A 22,808-nucleotide genomic window follows, 5' to 3' on the forward strand; every position below is an offset into this window, starting at 1 on the left:
CAAACATTTAAGCTGAAAAAGTCAGATTAAATTGAAGCAATGAAATGCGCTTTTATCTAACACTCATCTGCAAAAAAACACATTTACGACATTTCTGCCCCCAAAAAGTGACTTTGATCTCTTTTCAGTCTTGCTCCAGCTCCTGAATGAGGTTTGCAAAGAACTTCTGCAAATGTAAGATAATCCTCTAGATATGCATTATTAATATTAATGATAGAGATAATAACTCGGTGAAATGGCTGAAAAGTCTGAGAGAAGATGGTCCCTGAGAGGAAAACAAACTAAAAAAGGATGTTTTCAGGTGTTGTGTATGAAGAGCGAGCCGCCATAGGAGTCTTTGTCGTCCTCTTCACTGTCGCATTTCTGATCCTCCAAAAGTTTGTCCAGCAGGTTTGGTGATTCCGGCTCTACGTCTGGATCTTCGTTCAGAGATGGACTCTGTCGGACTGGGTCCAGCTGATGGTCTGAATGCCGTGGGAGGTCCAGGATCTGAGGCTGAGGGTCCACTTCCTGAGTCTCCAGCTGTGGGATCATGGTGGTCAAAGACATGGACAAGGGCATGTGGACCAGTGGAGACCCAGGCAAGGCTGCAGAACCAGGAGAGAACTGGACCCCTGGGTTGGACATGGTGGATATGGTGGTGAGGGGCTGAGCCCATGGGAGGTAGGTCAGGCCTGAGTCAGGGAGCTCCACCTGAGGGAGGGAGGCTGGCGCGGAGGCCACTGGTATTGTCTGAAATGGCAAAAGAAACAAAAAATAAACAACCGAAACAAACAAAAACAAACGTTTTCCTCGTTATTTATCTGAAGAAACCTGGTGAGTTTTTAATCTACGTTACAAAGTCCGAATAAAGGTTCATGATTTTCGATCATAGAATGTTTGATTCTGTTTTTAGCATATTTTTCTGGCATTTCAGCTGCAGAAAATCAACACGTTTTATTATAATTATGGCCCAATGGTGGACTGGTGGCCTGTCCTGGTGTACCTGCCTCTCGCCCAGTGATTACTGGGAGAGACTCCAGCTAAACTGCAGCAAAGAAAACAAACAAAGGAACTATTTTACGGTGTCATTCTGTACTGCTGGGTGACACAGGCTCCTGCTAACAGCAATAAACTGATAAATATTGATCACCTAAAAATACGTGGAATCCATCTTTTCTTTTGTTTTGTGTCTGAATGTAAACGTTATAAATATTATTTAATTACCTACGAGGATGTGCTGCTTTTCGCCTTGGTAGTCTCTTCATACATGGCCTCCTTGCTGTTAATCTAACAACAGCTGATTTAATCAGCATCATGTTTAAATCAAGAAACCATCATGTAATTTTTTCCAACTTCTCTACAGCTCCACATGTTTTACTTTATGTTTTATTATCAGACGACATAAAGGTGAAATAATGCTTGCAGTTTCACGTCATATTCTCTTAGCATCGGTGTTCCCATACGTGACGGCGGGCTACGTTTCCTACCAGATGTCTCCACTGGGGGGCGCATCGGAGTCACTGAATTTATAGCAAACAGATGAATAAACATGCAGACAAAAGAGGAGACTTCAATATTCAGATGAAAATGAAAACAGCAGCAGTGGGGGAGATGGTTTGTGTGGCCTTTAGACCAGTCACATCATAGCTCCACAGTTAAACACACGAAGCAGCTCGTTAGCGCACAGCGGTATTTTCTAAAGATGGGCTCAAATGATACTTCAAACCAACAGCAAACATGCAGTCCTGATAAATAATCAAAAGCACGTGTAAGTTCAGCTTAAGACGACAACAAGACTTCCCATCATCTTCCTGAGACAAGAGAGGCTCATTTAAACCCCAACCAGCACCGTGAGATGCTTTGCTTTCATTTCTGAGCTCTTCCACTGAAAAAAGGTCGTTTCTTGTCCAGCTGCTACAAGATAACACAACTGCAATCCATGGAAAACAGTAGAAAGTGGTGAAATTAGTGATGCTAGCACAGATAGCTGCAGCTGAGTTGGAGCATTGCTTGAGTCCGTCCTACGAGCCATCCAGCACCAGTACAACCAGTGACACCTTGCTTTGGTGTGCAGGACTGGGATGTCTTACATTCTGCGGTATGGCAGTTCCTTCTCCAGTAGGACACGTTTGGTTTGGGGGGGTTTTTTCGTATGATTTGTGTATTTGTTCAGGTAGATATTTTATTTCCACCCTTTGTTCCAAGCTGTTCAGCCGTCCTGGGCGTGTCAGCACACCTGCTTTCTATGATCGTTTCCTCCAGTACTTAAGGACTGGTGCCACGCTCATTTAGAGCCACATGGTTGTCAGTTCCCCACAAACCTGGGTTTTCTAACAGCACAGGACTGCTGCCTGCATTTCCCACTGCTTTGGCTTCTTTTCTCCTTGAATTTTTTTTGCATTTTTGAGCAATGAAGAGCCTTTGTTTCACCCAGTGAACATTTTGTTATTGTGTTTCTGTCTGGCATATTGGGTCTGGTTACGTCAAACATGATAGATATGATCCTTATCCAGCTGTTACAGCCTCGCTCCCGCACAAGTTCAGTCTCTTCCCCACCGGTATGCCAACGTTTAAACCGTTAATAGAGACGTTTGCCTATAAGTCGAGGTAGTAAAAGAGCCACTTCCTTATTTTATTGATATACCCTCCCTCCAGTATGGCTTCCATAAACTCACCCCAAAGTTAGTGAGCAGTGGCGTGTGCGTGTAGGTCAGCATGGTGTAGCTGGGACACAGAGTCTGCATATAGACATCAGCAGTGAGGGCAGGGGCGGCTTGGTAGGCCAGAGTCTGAGCCGAGTCCTGCTGGTTGTAGTCTGATGAGGACCAGGGCATGACAGCAGGCTGGAGCCCAGCGCTGGACACTGAGGGGGTGGCTTTCCACCCAGCACCCTGCAGCCCTGCATCAGCGGCTGCAGCTGACAGCTCAGCTGGTGGCCCTCCAGCAACGTCGCAGCCAAAACCACCTGAAAATCAAAGACAGGGTTGATTGTGAGTCTAATAAAACACCCAGAGACAAAGATGGAGGATGTCTGCAGCAACTAGCAGGTGCGGCGTACCTGGAGCAAATGATGACTGGTTGGTATGTGCCACCATATCCTGCGTGAAAGAAGAGATTAAATCAGTAAAGAAAGTACATTTATAGAGGCACATTATGCATAAATGTTAATTAAAAATAAAAATTTATTATTATTATTATTATTATTAATAAGTATTGACATGGCCCTGCGGTGGACTGGCGAGCTGTCCAGGGTGTACCCCGGCCTTTCGCCCAAAGACAGCTGGGATAGGCTCCAGCTTCCCCGCGACTCTGAATTGGATTAAGCGGTTAGGAAAATGAATGAATGAAAGTATTGACATCTGCATCAGTCATGTCCATCCATGAGCTGTAGATGAGAAAAAGATGCAGTTTCTTCTGAACACCCGAACCGTGTTCAAATATCTGCTTCCTGCCTCCATGAACTCCTTTTAAACCACAACTATGTGATATTTTACAAAAGAAAAATTGTTATTAAGTTTAAAATGTCCATTAAACTTTTTGTTTTTTATTCACAATGACAATATATTCTAAACGCTAAAAGGCACAAATCATCTGATCATCATTTGCATGTGTTTACAACAGCACAGCGCCAGGAAGGACCACGCTCTGCAAATGCAAGGCGGGCTTTTTAGAAATGCTCTTCCTGAAATCAAATGAACGGCTGCACAGAGGGTTTGACGAAAAGAACAAAAAGAAACTGAACTTGTTCTTGTCACTAGACAGTTTTTAATGACAGAGAATGGCAGAAGCTTCCGATCAGGATGAGCAGCTGCTGACACACTGAGTTTCAGCTGATCCATTCGGATATTTGGCTCGGTGGGTCAATCCAAATATCCATAGTCTCAATACCATGACTGGCATTGGTTTCCATTAATACCAGCAGGATTAGAGCAATGCTTTTCTTGCAGGGGGCTTTGGGCAAATAGCCAAAGATTGTGAATGAGAACAAAAAGCAGGTCTTGCTTTGTTTTTCTTAAACAATTATGCAATGAAAAGGGAATAATGAGAGTTATTTAAGATAATGTTACATTGTTTATGTTGTTTTATACTGCTTATGAATAATAAAAAAAAAAAAAAAAAGCTAAAATGAAAGTTCTTTCATTTAAAAATTGACAAAACTCTTTGTATTTTGTTTAAATATAATCAGAATTAGGATGAATAATCAAAAGCACAAAATGAAATTTCAAGTTAAAAGTATCAGTATTTTGTGTCGGTATCGGTAATACTTGCATTTACATGGTATCAAAATTAGCAGTCTCCACCTTTTTCATTAAAAAACGGCAAAAAAATAAGTAAACTTCAGTTCCATGGGTTGTATTATACAGTTGCCTATGCAGCTTCCAAACGTCTGGAGATTTTTTTAGCTAATACAACGATGAATATAGTTATGGTTTGTAGGAAGAAGGAAGCGTGACACATAAGCTGCAAAGCGTGTAGAGACAACACCTCATAAATGAAGAGCTGTCGTCCCCATCCCCATAAGGATAAATAATCTGGGAGTAATTCTCCTAACAAGAATAAGATGAACATTATTGATCCAACCGATAGACTGATGTTGCTTCAGCACCAAGAGAAAGCAGAAAAAATTTATATTAATCTGTTTTTGATGCCAATATCCAACCAGCCAATCAGAATGGAAGCATGTAAACATAATGGAGACGACTTGTTGAAGTTCAAACTAGACATCAGAATAAGGAGGAAATGTCCATCCCTTTCTGAGCACAGTGTAGCATCTTCTGATGGAAACTTCCAGCAGGATGATGCACCATGTCACAAAGCTCACATCATCTCCACCATGACGATGAGTTCACTGTCCTCCAACGGCTCCACAGTCACCAGATCTACATCCAGCAGAGCAGCTTTGGGATGTGGTGGAACGGGAGATTCTCATGGTGATGAGGTGAAACAGGAGATTCTCATCATGATGAGGTGGAACGGGAGATTCTCATCATGATGAGGTGGAACGGGAGATTCTCATGGTGATGAGGTGGAACGGGAGATTCTCATGGTGATGCGGTGGAACGGGAGATTCTCATCATGATGAGGTGGAACGGGAGATTCTCATCATGATGAGATGGAACGGGAGATTCTCATGGTGATGAGGTGGAACGGGAGATTCTCATCATGATTAGGTGGAACGGGAGATTCTCATCAGGATGAGGTGGAACGGGAGATTCTCATCATGATGAGGTGGAACGGGAGATTCTCATCAGGATGAGGTGGAACGGGAGATTCTCATCATTATTAGGTGGAACGAGAGATTCTCATGGTGATGAGGTGGAACGGGAGATTCTCATCATGATTAGGTGGAACGGGAGATTCTCATGGTGATGAGGTGGAACGGGAGATTCTCATCATGATGAGGTGGAACGGGAGATTCTCATCATGATGAGGTGGAACGGGAGATTCTCATCATGATGAGGTGGAACGAGAGATTCTCATCATGATTAGGTGGAACGGGAGATTCTCATGGTGATGAGGTGGAACGGGAGATTCTCATCATGATGAGGTGGAACGGGAGATTCTCATGGTGATGAGGTGGAACGGGAGATTCTCATCATGATGTGGTGGAACGGGAGATTCTCATCATGATGAGGTGGAACGAGAGATTCTCATCATGATGAGGTGGAACGGGAGATTCTCATCCTCCATCCATCCATCCATCCATCCATCTTCTGCCGCTTATCCGGGGTTGGGTCGCGGGGGCAGCAGCCTAAGCAGGGAAGCCCAGACTTCCCTCTCCCCAGCCACATTTGCCAACTCTGCGGGGGGGATCCCGATGCGTTCCCAGGCCAGCCGAGAGATATAATCCCTCCAGCGTGTCCTGGGTCATCCCCGGGGTCTCCTCCCCGAGGGACGTGCCTGGAACACCTCACCAGGGAGGTCCAGGAGGCATCCTGACCAGATGCCCGAGCCACCTCAACTGGTTCCTCTCGATGCGAAGGAGCAGCCGCTCTACTCTGAGCCCCTCCCGGATGACTGAGCTCCTCACACTTATCTCTAAGGGAGAGCCCGGCCACCCTGCGGAGGAAACTCATTTCAGCCGCCTGTATACAAGATCTCGTTCTTTCGGTCACGACCCACAGCTCATGACCATAGGTGAGGGTAGGAACGTAGATCGACTGATAAATCGAGAGCTTCGCCTTCTGGCTCAGCTCCTTCTTCACCACGACAGACCGGCGCAGAGCCCGCATTACTGCAGACGCCGCACCGATCCGTCTGTCGATCTCGCGCTCCATCCTTCCCTCACTCATGAACAAGACCCCGAGATATTTAAACTCCTCCACTTGAGGCAGGACCTGACTCCCGACCCGGAGAGGGCAATCCACCCTATTCGGGCTGAGGACCATGGTCTCAGATTTTGAGGTGCTGATTCTCATCCCAGCCGCTTCACACTCGGCCGCGAATCGCTCAAGCGAGAGCTGGAGATCACGACCAGATGAAGCCAACAGGACCACGTCATCCGCAAAAAGCAGGGACCCAATCCTGAGGCCACCAAGTCGGATCCCCTCAACCCCTCGGCTGCGCCTAGAAATTCTGTCCATATAAGTTATGAACAGAATCGGTGATAAAGGGCAGCCTTGGCGGAGTCCAACCCTCACCGGAAACGAATCCGACTTACTACCGGCAATGCGGACCAAGCTCTGACACCTGTCGTACAGGGACCGAACAGCTCGTACAAGGGGGTCCGGTACCCCATACTCCCGGAGTACCCCCCACAGGAGCCCCCGGGGGACACGGTCGAATGCCTTCTCCAGGTCCACAAAGCACATGTAGACTGGTTGGGCAAACTCCCATGCCCCCCCCAGGACCCCAGAGAGGGTATAGAGCTGGTCCACTGTTCCGCGACCAGGACGAAAACCACACTGCTCCTCCTCAATCCGGGATTCGACTATCCGGCGGACCCTCCTCTCCAGGACCCCTGAATAGACCTTACCAGGGAGGCTGAGGAGTGTGATTCCCCTGTAATTGGAACACACCCTCCGGTCCCCCTTCTTAAAAAGGGGGACCACCACCCCAGTCTGCCAATCCAGCGGTACTGCCCCCGATGTCCACGCGATGCTGCAGAGGCGTGTCAGCCAGGACAGCCCCATAGCATCCAGAGCCTTAAGGAACTCCGGGCGGATCTCATCCACCCCCGGGGCCTTGCCGCCAAGGAGCTTTTTGACCACCTCAGCGACTTCAGCCCCAGAGATAGGAGAGTCCACCCCTGAGTCCACCAGCTCTGCTCCCTCATGGGAAGACGTGTTGGTAGGATTGAGGAGGTCTTCGAAGTATTCCCTCCACCGACCCACAACGTCCCGAGTTGAGGTCAGCAGCTCCCCATCTCCACTGTACACAGTATTGATGGAGCACTGCTTCCCCCCCCCTGAGCCGCCGGATGGTGGACCAGAATCTCCTCGAAGCCGTCCGGAAGTCTTTCTCCATGGCCTCGCCGAACTCCTCCCATGCCCGAGTTTTTGCCTCGGCAACGGCCGAAGCCGCATGCCGCTTAGCCCGCCGGTACCCATCAGCTGCCTCCAGAGTCCCACAGGCCAAGAAGGCCCGATAGGAGTCCTTCTTCAGCTTGACGGCATCCCTCACTGCTGGTGTCCACCAACGAGTCCTGGGATTACCGCCACGACAGGCACCAACGACCTTGCAGCCACAGCTCCGGCTGGCCGCCTCGGCAATAGAGGCACGGAACACAGCCCATTCGGACTCAATGTCCCCCGCCTCACCCGGGACATGTTCGAAGCTCTGCTGAAGGTGGGAGTTGAAGCTCGCTCTGACAGGGGACTCAGCCAGACGTTCCCAGCAGACCCTCACAACACGTTTGGGCCTGCCAGCTCTGACCGGCTTCCTCCCCCACCATCTGAGCCAACTCACCACCAGGTGGTGATCAGTTGACAGCTCCGCCCCCCTCTTCACCCGAGTGTCCAAGGCATGTGGCCGCAGGTCCGACGATACGACTACAAAGTCGATCATTGAACTGCGGCCCAGGGAATCCTGATGCCAGGTGTACATATGGACACTCTTATGCTGGAACATGGTGTTCGTTATAGACAATCCATGATGAGCACAGAAGTCCAATAACAAAACACCATTTGGGTTCAGAGGGGGGGGACCATGCCTCCCAATCACTCCCCTCCAGGTCTCACTGTCATTGCCCACGTGAGCATTGAAGTCCCCCAGCAGAACAATGGAGTCCCCAGAAGGAGCACCCTCCAGCACTCCCTCCAAGGACCCCAGAAAGGGTGAGTACTCTGAACTGCTGTTCGGTGCATAAGCACAGACAACAGTCAGGACCCGTCCCCCCACCCGGAGGCGGAGGGAAACTACCCTTTCATCCACCGGGGTAAACCCCAACGTGCAGGCACCAAGCTGGGGGCCGATGAGAATGCCCACACCTGCTCGGCGCCTCTCACCATGAGCAACTCCAGAGTGGAAGAAGGTCCAGCCCCTCTCGAGGGTACTGGTTCCAGAGCCCAAGCCATGCGTCGAGGTGAGTCCAACTATATCTAGTCGGAATCGCTCAACCTCGCGCACAAGCTCAGGCTCCTTCCCCACCAGAGAGGTGACGTTCCACATCCCTAGAGCCAGCTTCTGCAGCTGGGGATCGGACCGCCAGGGTCCCCGCCCCTTGCTGCCGCCCAGCTCACATTGCACCCGACCCCTACGGCTCCTCCCGCAGATGGTGAGCCCACGGGAGACGGGGCCCATGTAACCCTTTCGGGCTGAGCCCGACCGGGCCCCATGGGCGAAGGCCCGGCCACCAGACGCTCGCTCTCGTACCCCGCCTCCAGGCCTGGCTCCAGAGGGGGGGTCCCGGTAACCCGCGTCCGGGCAAGGGAACATTCATGCCCAGGTTGGTCGTCATCATAGGGGTCTATGAGCCGTGCTTGGTCTGGTCCCTCCCCTAGACACTTGTTTGCCATGGGTGACCCTACCAGGGGCATAAAGCCCCCGACAACATAGCTGCTAGGATCTTCGGGACGCACAAACCCCTCCACCACGATAAGGTGACGGCTCAGGGAGAGGGATTCTCATCCTGATGAGGTGAAATGGGAGATCCTCATGGTGATGAGGTGGAACGGGAGATTCTCATGGTGATGAGGTGGAACGGGAGATTCTCATCATGATGTGGTGGAACGGGAGATTCTCATCCTGATGAGGTGGAACGGGAGATTCTCATCATGATGAGGTGGAACGGGAGATTCTCATCCTGATGAGGTGGAACGGGAGATTCTCATGGTGATGAGGTGGAACGGGAGATTCTCATCATGATGTGGTGGAACGGGAGATTCTCATCCTGATGAGGTGGAACGGGAGATTCTCATGGTGATGAGGTGGAACGAGAGATTCTCATCATGATGAGGTGGAACAGGAGATTTTCATGGTGATGTGCAGAAACTCTGTAATGCGTCACATCAATATAGAACAAAAATTCTGAGGGATGTTTCCATCTTGTTTAATATCCAACCAAGCCAGAACTAGAAGGCGTACCCGATACTGGAAGGGGGACCTTCTAGCACTTCTTCCTTCTTTCTGTGTTCTTGTTACAATTTTTTTTATGAACTTTTCATTTTTCTGCTGCTTAAAGAAACATTCATGATCTTTTATATAACAGCCTTGAACAGAAACTAGTCTGGACCTGAAGGAGGATCAAAGCTACACTTCTCTTCTCTTATCCCTGTCTCCTTTTCCTGATGACCAGCGTGAGAAAATCATGTCGGAACAATGCTGAAAAAAACGCACTTTAATTATATCAGATAAAATCAATATTATTTATGAGTAGAATTTCCCTAAATTCCATATTTTAGTCCACATCTATTCTCTCCAATCTAATTGTGATGACTATGTAGCACTTATCTCTGACTGCTTGGCATCTGACTCCAGCCTTGATAACACTGGGAGCAGCTTCATGTTTCAACATGACTGGCGTTGAAGGGGATTCACTAAATATTTGAACTGCATATTTATTTGGCATATTTTTTTTTTTTATTACTCTGCCTGGTTTCATGCCAGAACCTGTCATGTCGATCATTATTCTGCACGTTTTTTAAAGTTGTAGTGATTTTATTTGGGTTAATAAAATGTAAAAACTTATAGACAGCTTATAGAAAACTTAGTTTAGAAATGATAATATATTCAATTTAACCATGTTTCATAAGGAAGATTCCAGAAATCTCTGTCTGTGAACCCAGTTCAGGCTTAAATCCACACATGCAGGTTAAAGCTCCATCATATGTGAAGAGGATCCAGAAACACGCCGTCTTCTCTGGACCAAAGCTCATTTAAAATGTTCTGAGTGGAAACCTGGATGAAGATGTGGAATTGTTTGTGGACAGCATGGACGGCGTGTCCTGCAGACTAAAGAGGAGAGGGAGCATCCAGCTTGTTATCAGCCTGCACCTCTGATGGGATGGGGTTGCATTAGTGCCGATGGCGTGGGCAGCTTCCACATCTGGGAAGCTCCATCAATGCTGAAACATCTGCTCCCATCCAGACAACCTCTCTTTCAGGGAAGACCTTGCAGGTTCCACCATGCTGGACCACATCCTGATGGTGGAACAGGAGAACTGGTCTGCTGCAGTCCAGATGTTTTAACCAGTACAAAACATCTGGAGCATCATGGAGGCAGAAATCCAGCAACAAGGTCCAGTGGAGCAGCTGGAATCCTGCATCAGACCAGAACGGGACAACATTCCTCTCCTAAAACTCCAGCAGCTGCTCTCCTCACTTCCCAGATGTTTACAGACAGATGTTAGAAGAAGAGGGGATGCTAAACATCATCCTGGAACAGTCATCAGATGATAAAATGTCTCAGTTTCATCATCCAACATGATGTTTATTTTCTTCTGGGAGGAAAAGATGAGATGAATCATTATATTCCCTTCTTCTGTTTTACACACAGTGTCAAAAAACGTTGGGGTTGGAGAATTTTGACAAATCTGTAATTAAAAAAGAAAAAAACGAGGAAAAAGCCTCAAAAAAATTAAATGTATTTGTTGGACTTTTAATATGTATAACCTCATGCTTGTTTCTTTGTTGCGTCCAACAGTCGCCATGTGTGTTTCCATACAGGACCATCCATTTGTTTCAGGATAATGCTGTTGTCTTTCTCACAGTGGTCAAACACATTTCAGAAAAGAGAATTAACAGAAACTGAAAAAATAGTTTGTTTTTTTCCAGATTTTATGACTTTTATTGACACCATGATGGACTGATAACAGGAACACTTAAACTGACATCTTGACTGCAGAAACATGACTTTTCTCCACTGGATTATTTTCTTGACAGTTTTAAATAAATTATTTAAATATATATTAAAAATATTTAAACATATTTTTACAACTGAGTTTTGATAGAAAACCAGCCTTTCAGTGGCTGCTACTGGAACACGCTAATTCAAGAAGCTTCTGATGCAGAAAAAGATTGTTCTGTTGCAAGATGTGTCTGGTAATATACAGTGTGTGTGTGTGTGTGTGTGTCTGTCTGTGTGTGTGAGGGGCAGGCGTAACAGGCAGAGACATGTCAGCTTGTCATGTTGTCAAGTCAGCCTAATTTTTTGTTGATTTAGGGTTTCAATAAAACTGTTTACTCTCTTCTCCACAAGTCGTTTCCCAGTTTTCACCTCCTGGTACGGATCATTTTAAACTTCAACCTGACTCCACTTCATCAAAATGTGTCTGACATTACCTCTCCATCTTGGTGTGTTTTCATTGGATTTGTCAATACAATCATTTTTAAAGTCTAATGGAACTTTACGTAAGATGAAAGGCCCAGTTAATTTATTAGCTTATTATGATATTCATACATTTTTCATGCTGGTTCTGGGAAAAATAAAAAAGAAAACTAATTTAATCTTTTTTCCTATGTGGACTTTCTTCTATAAATCATGCTAAGACAACATGCAGGCCTCTATTTGGATTTCTGTGCATGTCAGAGCAGAACGAATGAGTTAAATGTGCTATGGATGTGTTAATGTTGTGTATATATATATAATAATAATTATATATATATATATATATATATATATATATATATATATATATATATATATATATATATATATATATATATATATAATTTAAGTGTTTTTGGTCCGTTAACACTCTTACAACAACAAATCTATCAATTACAGGCATTTTACTGTTTTACAATATCTTGTCTGTAAGTACTTGTTTAACTTTAGACATACATATATATATATATATATATATATATATATATATATATATATATATATATATATATATATATATATATATATATATATATAAACTTTTTCAGAAAAAGAATTTTCAAGTACAGAAACATGCAGCAAAGCCTCAAATTTTACTAGCTACCAGCTGCACTGATGTATTTAGCTTTAGATATAGGCCTGAGGTGTATGCTGCAAGCAAAATGATATCTGAAGTTACTGGAAACACATTATTGATGCAGCCCTCTGATAACCTTTAATGATGAATGACATTTTCTTAACTCCCCTATGTTGTTTGCCATGAAGTGAAGACTCATATGAACCAAAATAAGAACTAGACATCTTTCTCAGATGTCAAAACTTGTTTCAAAGACTTTCATTTTAAATACATAATGGTCACAAATAGTCTGACACTAATGTTACTCCACAACCAGCACAGGTTGCTGTTGCAGCCTGCGCCACGTTCTAACATTTTCTGACAAAGTAAAACATGACATGATGACAGTTGCTGAGGACAGACTGTAATCTTAATCATTTACACGTTTCGGTCCGACGCTGAATAAACCACACTCCCCTCTGCGTTTTCATGGCTCCTCTGAAAATGTGTCTCAACACGCAGCTGATGGAGCGATGAACAGCCGCTCTGTTTTCTCAAATGTTTGGGACACTTTTGTTTTTCCTGCAGCTACTTTCTGGCTTTAAACTGTCAGCTAATGCTATGCTAGGTTAGCATAGCAACAGTGTTGTTATTGCTAACTGCTGACAAACAGTGTAAACGTCTCTTTTGCTAACCGAGAGGATCATGTATGATTAACAGAGAAAGGTTTGCTCCACTTGAAGGTACAAATTGGTCACAATAAACTGGTTTATTGTGATGAGTCATTCTTCGCATCAGTGTTTGGCCCGCTATGCTACAGAACTTAAAGACACACTGCCAAACTTTGGCATTTACCATTTATTATAACGTGATGTGTCAAAGTTAATATGGGTAATCTTCTGCTTTCTGGTATATACACTGCAAAAACTCAGCCTTAAAAAACAAGAAAAAAATATACAAAAATTAGGTAAATGTTGCTTAAAATAAGATAAATTATCTGCCAACAGAACAAGAAAATTTGGCTTGACAAGACTTCCCAAAACAAGTAAAAATACTCTTAAAACAAGAGGAATTCTCTGGCAGAAAAACTAAGAATTATCTTACCTTTAAAAAAAAATAAGCATATGTATACTCAATTAAAGATTTTTAATTTTATTTAGATTTCAGTTTTTGCAGTGTATTAGAAGGCACAAGACAAACTTTGTGTATCAAACATGATATATTTGGCTTTACAGTATGATGGATTTGTCTTAATTTACACATAGTTTTACAATTATGAATTGGATTAAATTGGACTGGGTTTGTAGAAGTGCCTTCAGATTATTTTGTTGTGAAGTCATGCAGTACGAATAAAGTTTTCTCATCTAAATCCAAACAAGTGAAGGAGAAGACGCTTCTGAACCATTTTATTTGCTTGGATCTGTTTGAATTCAGTGTTTTAGGAGATGTTGACATTAACTTTAATTCATGAATCTTAATATTTAAGTGGAGGGAATGGCAAAACCTAAAAAGTGAAACTTTAAATGTCAAAATTTTCACTTTAAGTTGCAGAATTTCATAATTTCCTCCCTGTGAAATCTGTACAGTTTCACTAACACTTCTGTCACAGAATAAAAGATAATTACGTCTTTTTACTTTATTATTCTTGTTTTTTTTTCTCTCCTTTTTTCTTCATACACGTGTGTGTGTGTGTGTGTAGCAAATGTAGCAACTAGCAAGTGGGAGGACTCTTTTGGCAAGACTGCAAGTGATTTTGCATAGGGCAGTGTGCCCAGCCCTGGAGCCGTGCAGAAAATGGCTGTAACTGTCATGGAAAAACACCTGGATTATATAAAGGCAAAATCCCCTCCATGCTGACGACTGTGCCCTAGGTCCTAACTGCGCTCAGGGCTCTCTGGTGCCACGGGGGTCCTTTTTTCACTCCTAGATTGCCAGAGCTGAATAATTTATTATTAATTACTCCTGAAAGAAGAATCTTAACCTTTCTGACACTGTTTTGTTATCGGCAGTCAAAGTTATTTTTACGAGGCTCGTGTGCATGTCATCTGCAGCAACCTCCCTGCAGACAGAATAAAAAGGATTCTTCCAGTTCAGCTTTGTGACTCAAGTGTCTCAGAGAAGGTTGATCTGGTGATTAACGGTGATTAATCCTCAGTGGAGGTGAGATCGGAAGTGAAAGCTGGCAAAATGCTGGTTTCTGTGTGCAAACTGACACACCATCTTTCATTTGCTAGATAAAATCTTAAGCAAGTTTTCAGACACTTGACTGAATCGCTTGTGAAAATCTCTCAGGATTAGAGATGTTTGGTTAACCCAACAGCAGAGTCAGCTCACTCATGGTCCCATCGGGGTTGTCACAATGAATCCTTATTTGTTTAATGACTAATAACGTAGTTATAATCTGAAGAGGCCCTTGGGAAAGTGGCTTCTTTCCCAAGGGATCCTTTCATGTAACCAAACCCTGCAGGGAAGGTGGATGTACCCTCACTGCAGGCTTGTGTTGCTGTAAAACCTCACAAACTAAAGCTGGACAGTTGGAAGAATGTGTGTTTTCTCACCGCTGCAGAGGACGTTGTCTTGGCGTTGTGCAGCTCCAGGCTCCTCTTCCTCCTCAGCAGCTCTTTGACTGGATCTCTGACTCGAACTCCTTGGTATGGTCTGGACCGGCCCAGTGCTGCTGGTGGGGCTGTACAGACCAGTATCAGAGAGACGGGTGGGTTTACAGTTCTTAACTTCCTACCTGAGCTGAAGGAGCTCAGAGCTCCGCAGCGGATGAAACATAATACTTCACTGGAAAGTGTGAACTGCAACTTTTTCCCAGTGATGCTCAGAAAACACCTGAATGTGTGTTTGGTTGGTTTGGTCTCGTCTGTCTGGATGATATGGACATGGTCCCCTACTGGTTTTCACTGCTCAAACAGCGTAAAAACCCATCTTCCATTGTTCTGTTGGCTCTGCTCCTTCGTTCCTGGCCAGTGTGATTGGTTGTCCGCACCTTCGCTTCCTCTGCTGAAAGATCTAGTGGTGCTAGCTGGCTAGCAACAGAGAGCGGTGCAGCTAATGGTGGTTAAAAAGAAAAGAAATGAAAAGAAAATAAAAGAAAAGAAATGAAAAGAAGAGAAAAGAAAAGAAAAGAAAAGAAAGGAAATGAAAAGAAAAGAAAAGAAAAGAAAAGAAACGAAACGAAACGAAACGAAAAGAAAAGAAATGAAAAGAAAGGAAACAAAAAGAAAAGAAAAGAAAAGGAAAGGAAAGGAAAGAGTGTTTGCAGATTTTCTAGCTATGCCGCCTTCGCTGATGACAGCTAATCCGGCATCGTCTTCGTCCCATCTCTTCTCTGAGATCTCTGCAAACAGTAAAAGTCATTCTAATCTCAACCCTTTTCTTAATCTCATCTTCTGTCTCTGTCTCTGCGTCTTGATTAAAGCCAAAGTGTGTGTTAATTCTAAGGTGTGACGCGGTGCACGCAGCTTGACTCAGCTGTAACATCACACAGCATTACGGGACGTCTCAGAGAAGTTCAGTTCACTTCAGTTTATTTGCCGTTGATAATTTTTAAACCACATTGGAAAGTAGTTGTAAGACAACATGAAACGAACACACAACATACGTAGAGACTTCCTAAAATAAATGATAACTAAATAAATAAGTAGATAACTGAAATAGTGATGAGGTGCGTGTCTGAGGCATTTTCAGCTTGCACTGAGAGATGAGACGATGATGAAGATGATGATTAGACATTGTTAAGGTAGATCTCAGGATGAAGATGGGATGAGGATGAAGTCATCCGCCATGGAGACATTAATGATGGCGATAATGAGGAGATGATGAGGAGGGTTGAGAGGAAGAAGAGCTTTTGTAATCAGACTTGGTCTACATAAAGGGGTCTGGCTGCGGAGCTCCACTGTAAGGACAGTTCTGGTGCAGGTTCCCCGCTACAGGAACAGAAACCAAACACATGAAATTTAACTAAAGATCTAAAGTGTTACTATGAAACATGCTCGGTTGGCCTGTTGTATGCAGTTATTAATGTTTTTCATTATTAAATCTGCAGACTGACAAAAACATTCAGAGGTTTTATTTATTTACTGATGAGCTTTTGGCTTTTATGAGCAGCACAGGAGACCATGAGCTTGTTTGATCCTGCTTAGTGTTATTTATTGCGTGATCCAGACGGGACACGTGGGTTAAAACACACCGTTTGGTCCCTGCAGTTTGTTTAGAACAATCTTCTCTGCAGGTCTGTGTTGCAGATCATGTAGAAACATGGTTGCTCTCCTTCTGCTGTAGTGTGGAGGTCGCTGCACCACAGCGGAGGTCTGCAGCAGACTCTCCTGAACATAACCGATTAAAATGTGATTTGAATTATTAATAAATAAAAACACATTTGTTTGATAAAGATCCTGAAGTAAAACTGGCATAATAATATAATCATGTTTTAAATTCAAATATAAAAAATAATAAGGATTTAAAAAGGAACATTGACTCGAATATTTTGAGTCAAAACTATTACAAATAAAGGATGATGGTGTACCAGATGACTTCAAATCATAACTTTGTGGATCATTAACCCTTTAAGGTCTTGGTCTACCATTTGGTGGAGGTAAATTTGCAGTGACTTGTGAAAATAAACCTGCCTGAGTATCTCTGCCAACTGGTTTGGATACGTAAAATGTTTGTTACAACACTACTGTTTCCCTCTTGTTGCACTATTTCTTCTTTTTACCATCTTAACCATTTCCTCAAACAACATTTATCATAATTATTATTGTCCAAAACAAATGGAAAAACGCAGAGAAACATTTTTATCTGGTCGTTTTGTTGATGTCAAAATGAAAGGGTTAATCAAGATAATTCAGCATTTAATATGTTAAAAAAAAAAAAAAAAAAAAAAAAAAAAAAGGGCCTAAACCTCCACGTCAGTCCCTGAATGGAGCATTTCGGAAAAAAAATTCTGTTTCTAATCATACTATATTGGAAATAAACATATAATATGTACAAAAACAAATAAAAGTTATAAAACCTCTCTGTAGTGGCCCCTGTGGGTCCCTACACGCCTCTGAACATGGATCAGACATTCTCTACAGATGGATGGAAACATTATCCCAGAAACAGAAAACAGATTTCATTGTTTGTGTCTGATTTAAAGGAACTCTGGAGCATGAAAACAATGAGCATAGAGTCAGATTGGATTGTAGAACCGCTCTGCTTGCACAGCTTCTCATCACCTCAGAAGCAAAGTTTTCGTCACATCGGCTGCAAACGCAGCTTGTCGCTTCGTTTCTGCAGCTTCCTGCTCTCAGTGGGCTTTACTTCAAGTCCAAAAGGAGACACAGAGAAGCTGAATCTCTGCAAACCTGGCAGAGGAAACATGGATCCTTTCAGTTTGCAGACACGGCGGATGCAGATCCCAGCAGCCGACTCACTTTAAACGCTTCTGGAACATTAGTTCAGTGACTCATTGGTGGAAATAAAACCACATTTCCTGATCATGTTTGCAGAGACTTTGGACTGAAAGGGTCTCGGAGCATCTCCAAGTGTTCCCAACCAGAGGCCGGCTGCAAGTAGAGGCATGAAGGGAAATGTGATCCAGCGCTGAGGGCCCTCATGCACGGCAGTGTACGACTGAAGAGGGGGCATCAGTCAGTAAAGCCAGAGCCAGAGAACAACAGCATCACCCCTCTGATTCTCCCACCATAAACCAAAACAAAGACGGACGATGGGTGAAGTGGTTATAGAGCCGTAAAGTCTGAAGCTTTCAGTCTGCTGTCACTGAACTGGGCGTTCTGCACGTCTTTACTCCTACACGCCAATGGTTCCCATTTGGCTGATGGTTACAGGAATCGGAGGCGAGCGGCTCGACGAGCAGGACTGGATAAGACTTTACACACCATCAGCAGGAAGAAGATGTTCAGGATCTACTCATTTGTATTATTCATTCATTCATTTTCCTAACCGCTTTATCCAAATTCAGGGTTGCGGGGAAGCCGGAGCCTATCCCAGCGTGCTTTGGGCGAAAGGCGGGGTACACCCTGGACAGCTCGCCAGTCCATCGCAGCATTTGTATTCTTCTCTTTCCACATGTATCGTCTGTGTTTGGGAACTTAACTCGAGTCTCTTCACAGTGAATTCCTGAGAAGCACAAACTGAGATATTCGTTTTCAGCTCGAGCAGCTCCACTCCCTTCTGTCTGAAGGTTGTGAAATTCCTGCAACAGTATCCTTCACTCAACTACCCCCCCTCTATCAGTCCTCCCTCTCTACTCCTTCTCCACTCCTCTCCGTTGCCTCCTTTCATCGGTTGAACCAGCTGCAGGATGGAGAGAGCTGAGGATCAACGACATTTTCACACTTTCTATGAAAGGGTTGGACGGATGGGGGGGGTAGTCCGGGTTCAGACTCCAGGCTGCCTGAGCTGACCCACTCATGTCTGCAACGGGGAGAGGAACTCCAGTCCCGTAAATAAAATAAATATATACACTGGTACGTGTGTGTGTGTGTGTGTGTGTGTGTGTGTGTGTGATGACTGGTTTCCAGTGTGTAATGGTTGCTCACCTGATTGTATTCTGGTGAGCTGATTGTATTTGGCCCCCAGCCCCAACATTGGTGGCCGTGGCAGAAAAGCAGTGGCGGTGAGCAGGGAAAGTTAAAAACTGATCACTTGTCTACACTCGGTGCTACAGACAGAGGAACTCTTGTGAGAGCTGAACTTGCTGTTTAATGCCCTGTGTCGTCTTAGACACAGAGGACCTAGACGAATGCCTGCTGCTGCCGCTGGAAACTGGTCCAAGCGCACCGCCACCCCGAGACCGCTGCCCTGTTTCAGTCCACACATCCACAAGCCGCTTCACTCTGACGATGATTTAAGCTGTTCTGACTGCACCGAACTCTGTAGAGTTGTGTTATACTGTTTTTATGTTTTAGTATTTTTATCTTAACCAAACTATTTTTGTTGACATTCTTTTATTTGTCTTTTAGATTTACCATTTGCTGCTGCTGGTGGTGGACAGGCCGTGTTGGTGGAGCGTCTCCTTTGCTACTGCTGTGTGAATGCAACCCTCACCAGTCGGGTCAATCCCATAGAGTGATGTTCTGGTGGGGTGATCTTTGTTGAGATGCCGCTTCCGCCTGTTCCATCACCAGCCAGTCAAACCACCCTGATTTTAGTTGTTTTGTTTTTTTTATTTCTTTTAAATAAATTATTTTGAGTGGAGCTTGTCTACTGGGTACTTGAACAGTTGCTTTCCTTGGGTCACTCCCTAGCTGGCGTTGTCTTTTGGGCCTTATGGGTTAGGGTTACAAATGCAAACGGTTTTGCTGAGAAAAGGCGAAATTTAAACAACAGAAATGAAGGTTTATGATCAAAACAAAGAAGGAGATGCTGCAACGTCATGAATCATGCATGGAGGAGTTTTCAGCAGGAGTGCAGAGTTTGCATAATGTAGTCCTGTCTGAGCACACACACACACACACACACACACACACACACACACACACAATTCACATTAATCTATGGCTGATGGATTTATGACAGGAAGAGGCTCAAAGTTTGATGGTTTTACCAACAAACCAGCTGCAGGTTGTGAGTCCGTCCTGCTCTGAGGTCCAGCATGGAGCTGTGTGAGGTGGGACCATAGACTGTATATGAAGAAATGGGCGGAGCCTATGTGACGTCACCCATAGGTTTCTGAAGAGCTGAATTGAAGCTCAGTGGGCGGTTCCTACCATCGCCATGTTGGCGGGGGCATGCCCATCGTCTTGCCCGGAAAATACAAATATGGGCAAAGAGGTGGAGCTGAGAGGGGGTCTGTGAACGTCATGGTGGATGATTGACATTGAGCGAACTCCGAGCTTTCTGTAGCTAAGAGCTAACCAAGCTAACCCGGAGATAACGGGAGCTAACCAGCTAACATAGGTAAGCGGGCTAAAGCTAAGTCACGTTGTTAACCGGCTAAAAACCGCGGTTGTTCTACGTTCTTCTAACTTGAAGCCGGAGATTGGTACCTGTCAATCAAAAGGACACGCCCCTAAATATGCCGAACTTCGAGGTTAAATGCAGGGCATCCTGAGTAACACCAGGCACATACTACACCAATGTCTGTCTGCTCAGAAGAGCAACCACAGTTTCCCTACGGTGTAGAACGGAACGGTTCAGGAAGTCGTTCGTTCCTGCTGCTATAAGACTGTGTAACAGCTCAGTCTGATCATGTGCACTTTTTATTACTATTGCTAGTAGCTTTTAACTTTTTAACCTGTACTGAATGTGAATTTGTGTGAATGTACAGCTGCTGGACACTTGAATTTACCCTACGGGGGATTAATAAAGTATTTATCTATCTATTTATCAAATTACTTTTAAACGGACGAGTTAGAAAAAAATTCACTCCCCCCACAGTTGTCATGAAGGTAAACCTGACCTATTAAACTGAAAATGGATTTTTTGAACCAGGCTGTAAACGTGTTTATTTCTGCTGTAAAGTTGGTCTTTTTAACATGGGAGTCTATGGGGATTTGCTCTGTTTTGCAGCCCCTAGTGGATAAAGGGGGAACTGCAGGTTTATGCACTTCCGCATAGGCTTCACTTTTAACCGCTGGAGGTTGCCGCTTGGGTCAGACGCTGCATCTCCGTCTTCTGCAGGAAGAAACCAAGCTGCTGGGTGTTTCTGCAGTTTAAATGAGACCAGCTCTGAAAGTCAACCTGCTGCAGATCCTGAACTCAAAAAGGGACTTTTTTCTTCTTCTGTGGTATTTGTTGTTTGTAGCAGAGGGAACTGCTGTAAAATGAACACACCTGGGCAGGTGTTTGATCATATCTGCTGCTGGGAAACATTATACCTGAACGTTACTGTCAGAACTGGTCCGTCCTGGCCTCTCCAGACCCTGCAGCATTCTGCTATAATGGATCTGGGACGTTTCTACTCCCCCCCCCCCCCCCCCCCCCCCCCCCCCCCCCAGCAAACATGACGCGTTGATGTCGTGTCAAAGTTTGTGTCTTCAGAAAAACATTTTACACCAACGACAGCAGATTTCTCTGCTAACGGCCTGAGCGGAGTCAGGTTGGAAAATCCAGACTTCCAGCTGAAAGAAGAAGCCTGCAGACTCCCACCGCGTCTCTCAGCATCTCGATGTGATGCTATCGCCATGTCAACCAGAAGGAGAAGGATTCTTCTCTCACTGCTGTTCTTTCACCCTTTCTGGATAAAAATTATCTTTTCTGATAGAAAAAGCAAACAGATTCAGATTTCTTCCACTTTTTTCTCTCACTCATCTTCAGTCAAACATACAATGTTTCAGAACATTTTAACCCTTTATGTGCCAGTTAGATCCCTCGTCAGCTTCCTGGAAAATGAGTTATTTTCATGTCCCTGAGCTGAATACGTTTCTAAAGAGACATTTTTAAATACACAAGACTTTATTAGGAACACAGATCATGATGAGCTTTTATTTTTTTAAATGTTAAAATCTATTTGATTTTTTTTTTTTTTAAATATTTTATACTGTAAAAAAAACTTTTAATGATCATTTTGTTGTGACTTTTGCTATTTGTTTCTGCTTCTTACTACTTTTTAAAACTTTGCACCATCTGATGCTTTTAATGTTTTACATGAAGCACTTTAAATGGTCTGGTACATGAAACTTGTTTAGGCATTTCTGTCAGATGAATTTGCTCCTTTGTTAGTTTTCTTCACCCTTCCTGTGTTGTTTTAACGGTTTATCTGTGTCATTAAACTACTTCCACTCTGTGATGATAAATTTAATTAATCTTTATTACTCAAACTTTCAGGAGAGAACAATACCATCCTTTCATCAGAACATCAGAACATGCATAAAAACCTTACAGATTAATTATTATAATTATTATTAAATTTAGGATTGTTCTTAAATTAAAATAAAATAAAATTTTGACCACAAACTGGACTGAGTGGTATAATAAATTATTAAATATCTGAAAATTAAATTAAATTAAATTAAATTAAATTAAATTAAATTAAATTAAATTAAATTAAAAATTTGTCCATTTTTCTTTGGTGTTTTTTAATGAAAAATTAAACATATTTTCAAAAAACTTTCAAGACAAACACTTTCTTGATAAGATTCCCCCCATGTGGGGTAAGATATCCAACATGATGGTGAAAAATTATGCCAATAAAGACCAAAAAAAAAAACAAAAAAAAACGAACCCTGTAGACATACAATGTTAAGGCAGTCAGTGGGGTTTTTACGGACTAGATAAGTGAGGATCAATAGTGTGTGAGGATCATTGTGAGGCCACACTGATAGAATTATCATGCAGGAGGATATTGCTCCTCAGTTGTAAATGCTACCAGTCTTTAGTGGAAGCACCCAGTCCCTTCCTTTATTTACTGGTATTTGGATTCAGGTTTAAATAGAGCAAAAACGTGTTTCCTTTGAGCTTTTGTATCTGGCGACCTTTAGGCCTTTGACAGCATAACTAAATAATAAAACAATAACTACATGTGCTTAATTCATACTTATGTAAAAC

At 43.8% G+C, this 22,808-nt stretch overlaps 1 protein-coding gene across 1 annotated transcript in view; it reads right to left on the minus strand.

Moving 5' to 3' along the window:
* Positions 1-297: 297 nt before the first annotated feature.
* The window catches only part of pou2af1 (POU class 2 homeobox associating factor 1), a gene marked incomplete at both ends in the record, with an annotated part of 28,234 nt that continues 5,723 nt past the window's right edge, over positions 298-22,808 (minus strand). The window contains 4 exons of the mRNA XM_079246648.1: positions 298-732; positions 2,658-2,947; positions 3,041-3,080; positions 14,864-14,991. Coding sequence (XP_079102774.1) covers positions 298-732; positions 2,658-2,947; positions 3,041-3,080; positions 14,864-14,991 — 893 coding nt within the window. The remainder of the gene's footprint in view (positions 733-2,657; positions 2,948-3,040; positions 3,081-14,863; positions 14,992-22,808) is intronic.

The sequence above is a fragment of the Telmatherina bonti genome (assembly GCF_933228915.1).
Source record: "Telmatherina bonti genome assembly, chromosome: 9".
Lineage (NCBI taxonomy): Eukaryota > Metazoa > Chordata > Actinopteri > Atheriniformes > Telmatherinidae > Telmatherina > Telmatherina bonti.